The sequence below is a fragment of the Quercus robur genome, chromosome 1 (assembly GCF_932294415.1).
Source record: "Quercus robur chromosome 1, dhQueRobu3.1, whole genome shotgun sequence".
Classification (NCBI taxonomy): Eukaryota; Viridiplantae; Streptophyta; class Magnoliopsida; order Fagales; family Fagaceae; genus Quercus; species Quercus robur.
This window is the reverse complement of record NC_065534.1, coordinates 39,420,422-39,435,835: the sequence shown is the minus strand read 5'-3', so window position 1 is coordinate 39,435,835 and position 15,414 is coordinate 39,420,422. Positions and strand designations below refer to the sequence as shown.

The 15,414-nt window shown below is 39.6% G+C and overlaps 2 protein-coding genes across 2 annotated transcripts; one reads left to right on the top strand and one right to left on the bottom strand.

Annotated features, from left to right (window-relative positions):
- Window positions 1-117: 117 nt before the first annotated feature.
- On the bottom strand, window positions 118-1,212 carry LOC126689592 (uncharacterized). The gene has a single exon (XM_050384830.1). The coding sequence runs from the start codon at window positions 951-953 to the stop codon at window positions 486-488; it is 468 nt and encodes a 155-aa protein (XP_050240787.1). The 5' UTR covers window positions 954-1,212; the 3' UTR covers window positions 118-485.
- A 4,518-nt stretch (window positions 1,213-5,730) lies between these two features.
- On the top strand, window positions 5,731-6,911 carry LOC126689584 (uncharacterized). The gene is made up of 2 exons (XM_050384822.1): window positions 5,731-6,172; window positions 6,268-6,911. The coding sequence occupies exons 1-2, from the start codon at window positions 5,882-5,884 to the stop codon at window positions 6,433-6,435; spliced, it is 459 nt and encodes a 152-aa protein (XP_050240779.1). The 5' UTR covers window positions 5,731-5,881; the 3' UTR covers window positions 6,436-6,911.
- The last annotated feature ends 8,503 nt before the right edge of the window (window positions 6,912-15,414 follow it).

Genomic DNA, 15,414 nt, shown 5'->3' with positions numbered 1-15,414 from the left:
TTTGATAGATTTTCTTACAATTAAAGTCCCAGAAACGTACCATAAAATAGACTAACATCATGGTGACCTTAACAACCATCTACCAAAGAAAAAAATTTAAAGAAATACACAAAAAAATAAGCAACAGCATCATATATATATATAGATTCATAACTTCAACTTCATAGTAACCTTAACGCAATATATAGCAGCACATTTTTTTGAGAAGTAGCATACAAGGCTTTCATTTCTACGAAATTTGGAAATACAGAGAACTCTTAATTACCGTTAACACTAGAAATAGAATCTAACCTCTATGACAACGGCGGCAGCAGCGACAACAACAGACGAACAAAAATATATTAATTGTTCCAATGATAAGCTCTATCATGAACACTTCAAAATTCTGAACTAACCCACCTAACTATTAAAACATTATTGTTTTCATATTTTTAGTGGGTAAACTTGAAAAGTTATGTCGAAAATTTGGCCTCATTAACTAGTGACTACTCAGGAATAGTAGTCAGCACAGGACGCCAAGCCCTCCTTAACAACGACCTGTAACGGAAACCATTCCAGACCGGTTTCGGCGAACCCGGTCCGGCTCTCCAATTATCAAAACCGCATCCAATTCCTCCGCTCCCAACCAAACCAAGCCTCTCTTCCATTTCTCCACCATGAGTCTCTTCGAGTTCGAGAGGCGGCGAAGACACGAACAGGTCCTTGAGAGTGTGACTCTGCACCGCCATTGAATCCTTTTCTTTCTCCTTCTTCTTGTCCTTCTTTTGCGGTGAAAATATCGACGGAATTAGTGGCGGAAACGGCGGGTTTGAGCGGCTTCGGCTGAGGAGCATTCGCAGAGTGGTCTTGCGCCGAGGGAGTTGGACCACTGGGCTCGTCCTTGGGCTCCGAGTGGGGCTCGGAGCCACGCCGCATTGCGTAGCTAGTAGCTTGAATTTCTGAAGTGTCGCCATCTCCACTTCAGGTTCTTCAGTTTTCTTTCTCTCTTTGTGATTATGACTCTGTCTCGGTCTTTTATGTGTTGAGAGTTACTTGGATTTCAGTGAATTTGAAATTTGAAAATGGGTTAATGATTTTTAGGGAGGGAGTGATTGAGGGTTTTGATTGAGTCTATAAGGAAGAAAAGTATCTGTCGGGAACTGGTTAATCTTTTTTCTGTTTGATTGGATTTTGTTTCTTTTCTTCTTTTGGCAATTTCAAGGCGTGGAATGAATTGGGGCTTCAATGATTGAACGGAAAAACAAAGGGAAAAATATATTTACTTTTTATATTTTGGTAATAATTAATTTAATTTATATTATTTTTAATTTGTAGTTAATTTAGTTCATATCTGTCTATCGTTAACTCATTAACAGAAAATGTCTACATGACTAATAGATTGCATTTTTGACATGTCTAATATTAAAAAATTAAATTAAATTTGATGTTGGTGTGTTTATATTTTGTTGACCACATCGGTGCTTAGATGGCAAAAAGGCCATGTCAGCATTTAAAAAATATAAATAACAATTCAAATAAAATTTCAAAACTTTATAATAACAATTTAAATAACAAAATTATCAATTTCTTATTTTCTTAGCAGTTGTTTCTAAAAAGAAAAAAAAATTTCTTGAGATTCAAACACAAAAACAAATACAAAAAAAAAAAAAAAATCTATACAATACCAAAAAAATCAAGAAAATCCACATTCGTGCTAATGTCTCTCTACCCTGCTAATGTCTCTAGGTGAATCCCTTTGCTGTGAATCACAAATCTAAGCCTTCTCGCCAACACTACTCAAGACGCAACTAAAACATCAAACTTCAACCACAAATCCAAGATGCTCCAAGTGACCATCGTTCACCCCTCACAGACTAACTACGACTTAACCGCCTGAAGTTTGGCAACCAACAACTACTTAAATTCAACTAGCCACAACCCAAGAAATATCTGGTCAACCCGTTTTCAAACCAACCCTTCAGATCAAATCTCAAGACCTTGTACTTGTCGATCTCACCAATAGGATAGTGCTATTGAAATGAGCCACCAACAACTGTAATAACAAAATCAAAGATACCTAGATTGCGATCTAGACCAACGAGAGGTGATCCAAGTGTTGGAATCGACATCTCCAGCTTCGACTTGGAGCAACCACTCTCCTTGTGTAGCAAGACGATGACTCTTGCGGCGGTGTTGCCGTGCATCTTACTGTCAGTGTGGTGAGCTATGCAGATGCCAACCTAGGTGGACTTGAGATGGAGGAACCAAGAGAGAGGAATGAGATAAACTAGAAAGAGAGAGACTGGAGAAGATTTGAGTTCTGGTTATCTATTAAATAGGGGTGGCAAATGGGCGAGTTGGGTCATAATAAATGAGTTGGGTGCGTAATTACCCATTTATCCATTTATGACCCGTTTATATATAAATTAATTATTCATTATCCGCCTAACCCATTTAATTAGTAACCCGCCCATTTAATGCAATATGACCCAAATAAATAAATAACTTTAGAAACTTTCCCCAGAAACCCATCTTAGAATAAATCCTTTAGAAACTCAAATCCAACATTCTCCACACTTCTATCAAATGCAAAACAATTCGTTCACTTAAAAACCCTTTTTTTTAATCTTTTAACTAACTTTTATATAGTCAACAAAGCAATATATCAACACCCAAAATCTTTAACGTAGAACACAGAAGAAATCTGTTTGGTTGCCTAGAAAAACATAGATATAGAAATTAAAAAGGGATAATTACACATAACCCACCTGTGGTTTGGGCGAAAATCACTTTGCCTACCCGTGGTTTGAAAAGTATCACTTATCCCACCTGAGGTGTGTTTCCGTCACTCTCCGTAACCCACTTCGGTCTCTGCCGTTACAAAAACACCTTTTAACCCCAAAACAGAACATAACGCGAATCAAAACCCCTAAAACTCAAACACTTTTCGAGAGAGAGACTCAAGGTGCAATCAGGCTTGTTCTTCGTGGTTTGGAGCGTGTGGAGAGGGAGAAAACACTTGTTTTGCATCATCGAACCTAGGCAAGGTATGTGTGATTGTTTTTCATCTGCATTTGGGTTCTTGATGTCATTTTTTTATGGTGACCCACCCACGTAGTTAGGTTTTGCTGTTCATCTTCACAATAAATTTTTTTTTGTATGTTAAATTAGCATTTTGCTATTTATGTGTAGAATCGCTTAGGATATGCATTTTGCTATGGTTGTTTCTATAATGCATATACCTGAAGGAATCAAGTTTATTTGTCAATGATTGCACTTGTTTGTGAAGTGTGGGTAGTGTGGTCCCTATGAATTTGTTGGGAATCTGGTTTTGCATGTGCTTTATGTGGTCCTTTGTCCGTGTGTTGTTGTCAATTTGTTGGCTTGTTGTCTCTTTTGGCTTCTTGTCACTTTTTGCATGTCAGTGTGTGTAAACAAAATACTTATTTTAATTGCAGATGGTTGACTTCACATTTGACCTTGAAATTCATGTTAAGGGTGTTTTGTGGAGGAGCCAACCATACAATATGTGGGTGGGTCTGTACGTTTACTGACAAAGATTGACCCTGACAAGTTGAGTTACTTTGAAATTCGGGATTTATGCCATCTAGTTGGTGCTCCTAAGGAACACAGTAGATATAAGTATTTAATTCCTGATGGCGATCTACAACATGATTTAAGAGACATAGAAACAGATACAGATGTCGTAAACATGACTAACCTTCATAAGGCATGGTATGCTGAAAAAATCATAATCTATACTGACATAGATGTGGAGCCATTGGCAGTTGAGTATCCTGATGCAGGGGGGGTGGCAGATGGTGGTGTAGGTGGTGATGCAGGGGGAGTGGCAGATGGTGTAGGGTGGTCATGCAGGTGGTGATGTAAGTGGTGATGCAGCAAGGGTTGAAATAGAATTGGATAATGATGATGATGAAGATGATGAGAATGATGATGAGAATAATGATGAGGGTGATGATGAAGAAGATGTTGAGGATGTTGACATTGATGCAAGAGATGAAGAACAGAATGTTGAAGGAGATGATGATGATGATGATGATGATTGGCTAAATGAAGGCCTAGAGGGGGATGACTTTGGTGATGATGTATTTGCTGCTCAAAACTCAGCTCCACAAGGTTCTGCTCCCAATACAAACCCAGAATCAAGCAATGCACCCCACACAGCCCCAGAATCAAGCAATGCACCCCACACAGACCCTGAGTGGGCTGAGCCAGCCCTTGAGGATGACCTGGTAAGCATGGATGGGTCTGATGATTAGCAGGTACCTGAGCAAGTAGAGTTTAATGCTAAGAGTGACATGAGAAATGTTGTACTGAAGAAGGAGATGAAGTTCCCTAATGCAAAGGTGTTCAGAGCTGCTTTGAGGGAGTATGCAATCAAAAAACCTATTGACATCAAATTCAAGCTTAATGAGAAGACCAAGATATCAGTTCACTGCAAGAATGGGTGTGGGTGGAGATGTTATGCATTTCAAATAAGTGGAGAGCTAACATTTCAAATTAAGACCTTGACTGATGACTGTACTTGTCCCAAGTCTTTCAAAAACAGCCAAGTAACATCAGCTTATGTTGCTAAGAGGTTCATTGAGGATTTTAGCAAAAATCCAAATTGGGAGGTAAGTGGTGTACATAACCATGTGATGCAAAATTTATCTGTTGACCTAAGTGTAAACCAAGTGTATAGATCAAAGAGAAAGGCAAAGGATTTGATAAATGGAGATGAGCAACTGCAATATGGTGTCCTTAGGGACTATGCACAAATGATAACCACTGTAGACAAGGGGAGTAGGGTTATACTGCAGATAGAAATGGTTGAGGAGACTTCCTAGCCAAAATTTAAGAGGATGTATGTTAGGTTCAATGCTCAGAAGGTAGGATTTTTAGGTGGATGCAGGCCATTTATAGGTTTAGATGGTTGTCACATAAAGCACAGATTTGGTGGGCAAATCTTATCTGCCACTGCCAAGGATGCAAATGACAACATTTTTCCAGTAGCCATGGCTGTTGTGGAACAAGAAACCAGGGAGTCTTAGATATGATTTTTGGAAATTTTTGCTGATGATATAGGGAGGCCAGAGGAGCTTCAGTTTGTCTTCATTTCTGATAGGCAAAAGGTATGCAAGTTTTGTTTTGTTCAGTTACACTTGAATAGTTGACTTTGTTTGCTGAACTAACTTGTTTTGTTTGTTTGTTTGCTTATTTATAGGGGCTTATACCTGCAATAGAGACACTATTCCCTACCGTGGAGCATAGATACTGTGTGAAACACATCTACAACAATTTCAAAGTTGATCACAAGGGATTGGAGCTGAAGGATGCATTGTGGAGGTGTGCTGCTGCCACAACAGTAAGGGAGTTTGAGAGATGCATGCAGTACATAAGGGATTTGGATGAAAAGGTATATGAGTATCTTGCAAACATTGCACCTGCACAGTGGACAAGGTCACACTTCACTCCTAGGGCCTTAACAGATTGTTTGGTAAATAATTTGAGTGAGTCTTTTAATGCAATGATATTGAAGTCTAGGGACAGGCCTATCTTGGCAATGTTGGAGTGGATTAGGGTTAGACTTATGACTAGGCTTTACACAAAAAGGGAAGGGATACAAAAGTATGCTGGAAAGTTGTGTCCAAGCATACAAGATAGGTTGGAGAAATTGAAGGTTGAAAGTAAGGCATTTAGTGCTACCCCAGCTGGTAGTTTCCTTTATGAGGTAGGCAGTCAGTATGAGAGCCATGTAGTTGATTTGGTGAAGAAGACATGTAGCTGTAGGTCTTGGGATTCAAATGGCATTCCCTGCAAACATGCCATAACAGCCATTTATACAAACATTGAGACACCAGAAGACTATACTCACTCATGCTACTTCAAAGAAACTTACATGGAGATATACAAGGAGGTACTTCCTCCCATGCCTGGCCAGTCAGAATGGGCTGAGACTGGACAGCCTGCTCTCCTGGCACCTCACATATACAAACCACCAGGCAGACCACCCAAGCAAAGAAAGAGGGCTTCTGATGAGCCTAGGAACCCTTATAAAGCAAGTAGACAGAACAGACCTATAAGATGTGGGAAATGCAAAAAGGAAGGGCATAACTCAAGATGGTGCAAGGTTGGCATCACTGGGGAGACACCATGGCAGAGGAGACAGAGACTTCAAAGAGAAAAAGCTGTAAGTAATTAGGATTTAAATGGCAAAAAAAAAAAAAAAAAAACTTGTTTTTAAACTTACAATAGACACTGTATTGAAACTGGGTTTTGTTGCAGGCAAGGGAAGGGGTGCCTGCACCTAGATCTGCACCTCAGCCACCATCCCAGCAGCCTACCCAGACCTACAACATGATGTCTGCCACTCAGCCTTCATCCTCACAGCAAGGAAATCAACCTAGGCCATCTTACAAGAGAGCAGGATGGTTATCTTCCTCTCACAACTAGAGTTTCACACACCTAGGGAGACCTAGGATACCTTACCTAGTTCTTCACAGGTAACTTAGTCCTGGATGGTTGTGTAGCTTGGGATATTTTTTAACAAGTGGATCTATTTTTTATTTTGTAGCCTTCACATGCAAGTGGGAGCACTGGTGGTGTGAGGACTAGAGGACAGCTTGCTGCACAAAGGCCACCAAAAATGAATCCAGTGGGTGGAAAGAGGAAAGAGTAAAGGCAAGAAATGAATGAAGCTAGTGGGTACGCATGCCAGCATTGGGAGTAAAGCTAGTGGGAACATGTGGGCCTTTTTGGTTTTTTTTTTTTGTGAAGACCACTGTTGGCCTTTTGTAATTATCAATTAGTGTAAAAAACAATCACTGCTGGCCTTGGAATGTGCTTTTTTGTAATTACTAATTAGTGTAAAAAACAATCACTGATGGCCTTGGAATGTGCTTTTTTGTAATTAAGGTACAATACACTCCAGGTTGTTATATGGAAGTTGTGATATTACAGTTTGTATGGAACAATATTTGTCCAAACTAGATTATATGGAAGTTTATTTATTGCTACTACAAATTGTGTCCAAGTATATTGTTTTTATTGTGGAATGGTTGTTATGGTATGCACAACCAAATTATATGGAAGTTTATTTATTGCTACTACAAATTGTGTCCAAGTATATTTTTCTAATAGAGTGTATGGAAGTTTTTATTGTGGAATGGTTGTTATGGTATGCACAGCCAAATTATATGGAAGTTTATTTATTGCTACTACAAATTGTGTCCAAGTATATTTTTCTAATATAGTGTATGGAAATTTTTATTGTGGAATGGTTGTTATGGTATGCACAGCCAAATTGATAATTGACCATTACTTCTTCCATTGAATGGTTATTATGATATGCACAAAATACTCAATAATTGACCAATTCTTCATTCATTGACACATCAAAACATTACATCAGTAGGCTAGTGCTATTACAATGCAAATTCATTAACACCATTGCCATAACTATTTCTACTAACCAATTAACTACTTCAGGGGCAACAATCTTGGTCTCTTCACTCCAGAGAACTCAATTGAGCCAAAACACAACAACATAACAATAACAAAAAAGATCCATGACAAAATGCATGCAGACTTCCACATTCTTTGCTTCTCTTCAGCAAGAATGGCTTTTTCCTTAGCTTTTGCACAGACAGCTCGAGCCTTTCTCTCCCTCTCCTTGGCTTTGGCTTCCTCTTCAAGAGCCTTTTCTGCCATTTGCCTAGCTTCTTCTGCCGTTTCCAGAGCTGTCCTTTCCCTCTCATTTGCAAGTTAGAGAGCAGTCTGAAACCTAGACATCTTTTCTAGAGCCAAAGGTGCAGTTTCATTCCCACGAGGACAGGTTGGGTTATCAATCCAAACAAAGAAAGGACACTTAGGACCAACCTTATAACGGCTACAACCCAAGAACCTCCTCCCAAAATTGTGCAAACTCAAACTTGTTCTCAAAACACAAGTCTGCTCATTGCACATATGTCCACATGAACCCGAGAAATTACCACTTGATGAAGACATCTCAACATAACATGATTCCTGGGAAGTACAAATTTAGACTTTCACACAATAAGTTCACACTTGAACAAAATCTGAAACCCTAAATCAGGAACAGACCCAAATGCAGATGAACAACAGTCACACATACCTTGCCTAGGTTCGATGATGCAAAACAAGTGTTTTCTCCTTCTCCACACGCTCCAAACCACGAAGAACAAGCTGATCGCACCTCGGGTCTCTCTCTTGAAAAGTGTATGAGTTTTGGGGGTTTTGATTCGCGTTATGTTCTATTTTGGGGTTAAAAGGTGTTTTTGTAACGGCAGAGACCGAGGTGGGTTACGGAGAGTGACAAAAACACACCTCAGGTGGGTTAAGTGATACTTTTCAAACCACGGGTAGGCAAAGTGATTTTCGCCCAAACCACAGGTGGGTTATGTGTAATTATCCCATTAAAAAAAAAAAAGCAAAATTTTGAAAATTATCATCTCAGAATGGATTTGCTAGAAACATGGAATTCAGTTCAACTAAAGCCAATTCAGTAGCACAGCAACAAAGAATTGAGTAAAGGGGATCGCATTATAAGGAATTGGAGTTCACCAGAGGAGCGCCAGTTACAAGGTCTGCTCCTCCGATCTTTGCCACGTGGCTCAATGACTCGAGCGCCTTGAAACCGCCATGGTCAACTCTCCCGTTGAGCTCTCCCAGCTCGCTTCTTCCGATACCATTCACTACAACCCCTCTGATATCGCGTCCTAGGTTGACTCACTCATCTCCGAGTTCAACCACACCCCGTCTCTACCGTTCGATCTTCCAGACATCGTCGTGGGCCCAAGGATCAATCCAACAGTAATAAACGAAGCAGATGCCACATGGACGGACCATGATGCTCCTTTGGTGAACTTCGATTCCATCCCCGTTCTCTCTCTAGAATTTCCTTTTGTTTGGTTATTGAGAAAATCTAAGGGAAACTGTTTGGGCTTAGAAATCTTGAGGTTAAAGTATTTGGGAAAGTTTTTGGCTACTGAGAAAATCTGAGTGAGAGTGAGAGTGAGAGCTTGGGCTTAGAAATCTAGAGGTTATACTGTTTATTTAAGTTTTAGATTTTAGAAGGGTATTAGTGGGTTTATTTAATTTTATATTTTAGATGGGTTTAGTGGGTATTAGTGGATTTATCCATTTAGACCCAACAAATTAAATAACCAAATGGGTCTTTATCCATTTAACCCAAATACTCAAATGGGTTGGGTTAAGACTTATCCAAAAAAGGTGGGTAATGGGCGGGTTCATGGATATGGATAAAAATTTCCATCCCTACTGTTGATAAATGTTGAGAGAGAGAAGTGAAATTCCATAAGAAAATTAAAAGGAATAAAAAACGAAAAGGAAAGAAATTAGTAAATAAAAAGAAAAAAAAAAATTTAAATGCTGACATAGCTTTTTTGGCATCTAAGTGTTGCTACAGTCAATAAAATATAAACACGTATGTATCAAATTTACTTTTTTAATATTAGACATGCTAACAATGCAATCCATTAGCCACATAGGAATTTTCTGTTAGTGAGTTAACGGTAGGGACCAAAATGACTGCAAGTTGAAATTTAGTAGAGACCAAATTGACTATTACCAAAATGTAGAGACTAGATTGACCATGATTCAAAAAAGTAAGGACCAAAATGGTGGTTTTGCAGAAAAAAAAAGAAGAAGAAGTGAAATTACTATTTTAGTTCATATATTTGGATAGTAATAATTTTATCCTCATTATTTAGGGGTAATTACACTCCACTTTACCCAAAATTTGATGGGGAAAAAAATTCTAAATTTCTGATAAAAAATTATCCTTATGTTTATATTAGTAACAAAATATTTTAAATTTCTATAAGAATTTCTTTATGAAAGTTTAACCATGGTTAGTAAAAACATAATCGAAATCCATTGAAAAACACTTGCAACAGCAAATCTCTCTATTATCCATTGAAAAAGGAAAAAAAAAAAATTCATACACTTGCAACAAATTTTTTTTTTTTTGAAAAGAAGAAAGCTATAATAATATTAAAGAAAGGGTGCCAAATCAACAACAATTATAGAATTAAGATGTGAGGGAACACCCTCCATCCACGCTTTTAAATCTAGCATGTATAGCAAAATTGTGAGCAACAGAAGTTCCCTGTCTCTTACCATGAGATACAGTAAAACCAATAAAGGATTCTGCTATAACCTTTACATCCTCAATCAAATGACCAAAAGAAGCAAATGAAGTTTTCTCACTCAAAGAATTTATAACTCTGTCAGAGTTGCCTTCAAGGATAATGGAAGAAAAACCTACTTCTTGAGCAAAAATTAAGGCTCTTACAACAACCAGAGCTTCAATTTTATCAACTGAGGAATGTAAATAAATATTTTTAGACATGGAGACCATAACCTATCCAAGGTCATTGTGGATTACAACCCTGATACTTGCTTTCTTTTCCTCCTTAAACATGGCACCATCAAAGCAATGTTTTTAGACCCGGACCGAATCGATCGGTTTGATTGGGTTAATCGAGAACTAGCCTAAAGGCCGGTTTTTTAGGCACCAACAATTGGAAATTACACTAAAATCTTTGAACCGCTCAAACCGTGGTTGAACCATCCAGTTTCTAGAACCGAACATGGTTCGAATAAGGTTCAAATCATGCTCAATATTTGAAAAAAATATGTTAAAGTTTTAAATGGTAGGAATAAAACCTCAGCACAAGCACTAAACATATCAAGATATTAACCACTATTGCAAGTGTAGGGGGGCAAAAAATGAAAAAGGCTTGGCCCAGCGAGAACAAAGTTGGGTTGGGAAATAGCCTAATACAACTAATTTGGAGAGATAGATGGTCAAGGTCAACCTTTTACACCTTGATAGCCTTTGTTTCGTAATTTAAAGAAAGATGGTTGACAAAATAACAATTTAAGTTAAGAGTTGAGTCAAGAAAGAGAGAAATTCTTATTTAAGTTCTTCCTTGGGCTTGCTAAGGAGCAACAGTTCTAGAGTTTTACACTTCTCGGACTTACAATGCTCACTCTTCCTTTCTATTTCCCTACTTCTCTCTCTTTGAACTTTTTTCGATCCCCCATCCTGGAGGAGCTTCCTTCCTTTATATAGTTGCTTGGATTGCATCCCAGCCCTCCATTTGGATGGCCGTTGATCCTTACTTGTCCCATCACTGCCTTGTTGGTGGTAGTATAGTAGGATGTAGCCTATGAGGGCACTATTCAGGGGTCATTTTGCCATTAATGCGGCAGGCTGAGTTGATATAGTGCATTAAATGTGATGGTGATGGGTGCTTTATTTGGAAACTTCCTCCTCCACTTGCTTGCACATCTCTACTTCTTCCATTAGCCTTCAACCTTATGGCCTTGGTGGTTTGTCCCTGGTCTTCTGAGGAGCATTTGCCCTTTGGGCTCCTTAGGCGAGCCACTCTCTTTAATTTCTCTGACTAGGTTATCTTGACTGGGTTGGGCCTGATCTGATGAATAGTTAGGCCCCATTACCCCTCGGGCGGATTCTACCCAATGATCCTCTCTCTTCGGGCTTTTCCTTCCCATTATAGCCCCCTCAAACTTCACTCCCCTTGCCATTCGAGGGAGTGGAAAGTAGTGATGGGGGAGTTGGCACGCTTTGGGTGCATTTCCATGTAGAAAAGTCTTTTCAATTACCTTAAACACGCTCTTGACTCTTTGGTATCCTTAATGCTACATACGGCTACTTGTCCCCCTACGTTCTATAGCAAGATGTAGATCTTACAGCTAACGTTTTTCAGAGTTAATGGGCGGGAAAATTACCGCTATCTTTTCACCCTTATATAAAGGGAGGTGGAGGTCATTCTTCCCACTTTCAGGAAAATTTACTTCATCTTTAGAAAAGCTACCCGAGGAGCCTAACTTCCCACACTTGTAAATTCTTCAAGCTTTTGCTTAGCGTAGAATTCTTTCTTCTTTTCTTTCACTCTTTAGGATGGGTAGATTTGCTAGCTTGGTAGAAACTCTCGAAAAGAAAGAGGCTTTCAAGGCTAAGTATAATATTCCCGCTAGGGTGACCATAGAATATTGTGAATTAGGAGATTGGTACACTAGAAGAAAGACTGAGGACATAGTTATCACCATGATAGCTTTTATAGAGGGTGGGATGAGGTTCCTTATGGATAGGGTTATGAGAGACTTTCTTAACTTCTTTAGGCTTTGCCCCACCTAGTGCTCCCTAAACCTTTTCCGGTTAGTAAACAACGTAGCTCGATTGATTGAGAAGATGGGTGTTGACTTGACCCATCATGATATCAACTAGGTATATAGTTGCCAGGATAGCGAGGACACAGGGTATTACCTTAGAACTAGGGTCCCCGCGGTTAGGTTGATTTCCTGTCTTCCTAAAACTAACAAGAGTTTGGATGGGGGGGACTTCTTGATCATTTCAGGGGATTGGCATGATGGACATCATTTTCTCGTCAGAGACAGAACACCAGGTTCAGTAAATAGGGGCCTAGGATTGAGATATCCTTTTATTTTACCAACTATGTTTTTTTTAATAATTTTTTTTTTTTTTTTTTTTTTTTTTTTTTTTTTTTTTTGCAAACAAGGATTTCACCGCGAATAATTTCAACTTAGTGAACGTCCCCAACCTCAATAGGATCCTTAAATCTGAGATATTCCTCTATAAGGACGGTCAACTCTGTGCTACCCACATCATTCTAAGATACACTCCAATCTCCGCTCACTTCTAGTCCTTGAAGCACGTGATCAAGGCCAAGGATCCTCAGGTTGCCAAGATTGACGTGGCGGTTGAAGGATTCATCAAAGGTCCTCCCCTTGCAGGAACTCTTCCAGTCGAACTCACTGTTTATTAGGTTGACCAAATCATTCAGGCCAAGGAGGAACCCATACCTTCTGAAAAAGAGCAAGAAGAAGTTGTGAAGGAAACTGTCATTGTAGACCTTGAAGAGGGTTTTGAAATCTTTGATAGGCCAAACCCAACTGAAAGCCCTGAGACCAGTTCAAGACCTCGGCCTGTTATGTAAGTTAACGCTAACCAACAAGCCACCAATATACTTGAAGGAATGGTGGTTCAAAAGAGGACTCCAAACCTTTTGGTTCTCTTAGAGGTCCACGCTGGGGTGGCCCTATTTGAGGTTCCCATTGCTTCGAGGCCTCCGACTCCCATCTTTCCTTGGAATTCTCCTGCTGAACAAGCCGAGAAAAAGCAAAAGAGGGATAAAAAGCAAGACAAAGAGATTGTGGAAGAAGGGGAAATTCAGGATCAGCCTCCCTCTAAGCCTACTAAGGGGGCCAAATCTGCTTGACTTCAACAAAAGAAGAGCGTCTCTAAGAGTACGGCCTTAGAGGTAGCCGCCAAACGCCGATTAAGGGTTCCAAACTGGAATCCGGAGTTGGTGTTAGATGGTGCTCCTTTTCCTTCGGATGCCTCAATAAGGGACTTCGCCAAGGGGAGGGTTGATTATGTGGCTGATGTGGTGGAATAAGCGCTCCTTCTTCCTCGGGACATGAATGAGTTGAGGAACCTTTAGAAACATGAGGTGTTCCTGTCTCTCAAGAGGGACTTAGCACTAGTAAGATTTTTAGCCCCAGCTCTCTTTTTATCCTTACTATTATGCCATGTGTGTGTTTTCCACACAATATTAAGCCTTGGGTTAATCATTTCCTACTATTTTCTTATTGTTAGGCTATTTAGGCATCCCATGTCACCGAGGAATAGGTGGATTGTGCCATGGCTTAAGTCAAGGAGAAGGAATCAGGGAGGTTCATGGCTAACAAGGCCTAAACTCATGTCGAGAAGAAGGTAAATAAGACCCTCAACCAACTAACCGAGAGCGAGAAGGCTAAGAAAAGTGCAGAGGCTACCATGGCTGGGTTCGAGAGGCAAGCTCAAGAGCAACATGTTCATCTCTAGAAAGAGAAGGAGCAATTGGCCATTGCTAGATAGAACATTGAGGCACTGAAGAAAGAGATGGAGGGCATGAAGGAGGAGATATAGAAGACGGAGCAAGTGGCCTACAAGCTTGGGCAAACGGAGACAGAGGTGGAACTTAAGTCTTAGCTTAAGGAGGTTTGCCAAGGGTTCTGTTAATAAGTCTGGGCTAAAGCTTTGAATGTAGCCAGAGTGGACCCTTCTTTGGAGCTGAGGAACCTAGTAAGGACCATCTTTCCTCCAGCTCCTCAGCCTTCAATTGAAGGTGGGCATAAAAAGTATGTGGTTGAGAAGGAGAGTGAGGCTGAGAAGTAGGGGCTAAAAAATAGAATTAGGCCATTTTTGTAATAGGATTTATGATCCTACTTCCAGCCTTTCTTGCAAGATCCCTTGATTTGTAGTTCCCCATATTTTGATTAATAATAAAGGTTTTTTCTTACATGATGTGCATATGTGGTGCTTTATTTTATTATTATTATTATTATTTTTTTAAGAATAGTAGCTAAGGAACAACTTGCCAATACTCTTTGTGAATATCATAAAGGGCTAAAAAACCATTTTAACTCTTGGTCACCATGAGGAGTACAAGTAAACCGAGAATTTGCCTGAATTTACGGGAACTAATTTAACCGAGATAGGTGATCTAAGGAGTCGACCCTAGCTAAGGTTTTGACTGATCCTTAACTTATTTAAGAGTTAATTTACCCAAAGGTAGGTTACCCGAGGGGTCGAACCTGGCCTAGTTTCTGTTTAACCCTTAGCTTATTTTATAAATTAATTTACCTAAGGCAGGTGACCCGAGGAGTTGAACATGACCGAGATTCTGTTTAACTCTTAGCTTATTTTAGGAATTAATTTACCCAAGGCAGGTGACCTGAGGAGATGAACCTGGCTGAGGTTTTGTTTAAACCTTAGCTTCAGTTAAGAAATAGATGGAGGGGTTGGCCTTTGCCTTTCTGGATTTTGCTTTAGATTTTGATGAGCTTAGCAATAGTAATAACATATTAGGGCAAAGGAAATTTAAACCAGACATAGAGAATGAATAACATTAGTGCTTCTCATTAAAACTAATATCTATGTAAATTATTTACATTTTATGGTTGAGGGAGTGGGTTTTCATCCAAGTCATCCAGGTGATAGGCCCCAGTCCCTGCCAACGATGTGACCTGATAGGGTCCTTCCCAGTTGGGACCTAGCTTCCCCCATGCTGGATTCTTCATGTTTCCTATGACCTTTCTTAGGACTAGGTCCCTCGGTACAAATACTCTTGTCTTGATGCCTTTATCATACCTTTGTTTGAGCCTTTGATAGTAATGAGCTAACTTGACGGTGGCCACTTCCCTCATTTCTTCAATTATATCCAGGCTGGTGGAGAGAATTTGATCATTTATGTTACTATCAAATTGATTAGTCCTCATCGTCGGGAACCTTGTTTCCAAAGGAATAATTGCCTCAAAACCTTATGTCATAAAAAAAGGGGGTTTCACTCATTGATC

Coding starts and splice junctions, on each gene's coding strand:
- LOC126689584 (XM_050384822.1), top strand. CDS start 5,882: ATGGAGATATACAAGGAGGTACTTCCTCCCATGCCTGGCCAGTCAGAA. Junction 6,173..6,267: donor GACTTCAAAGAGAAAAAGCT/GTAAGTAATTAG, acceptor GTTTTGTTGCAG/GCAAGGGAAGGGGTGCCTGC.
- LOC126689592 (XM_050384830.1), bottom strand. CDS start 953: ATGGCGACACTTCAGAAATTCAAGCTACTAGCTACGCAATGCGGCGTG.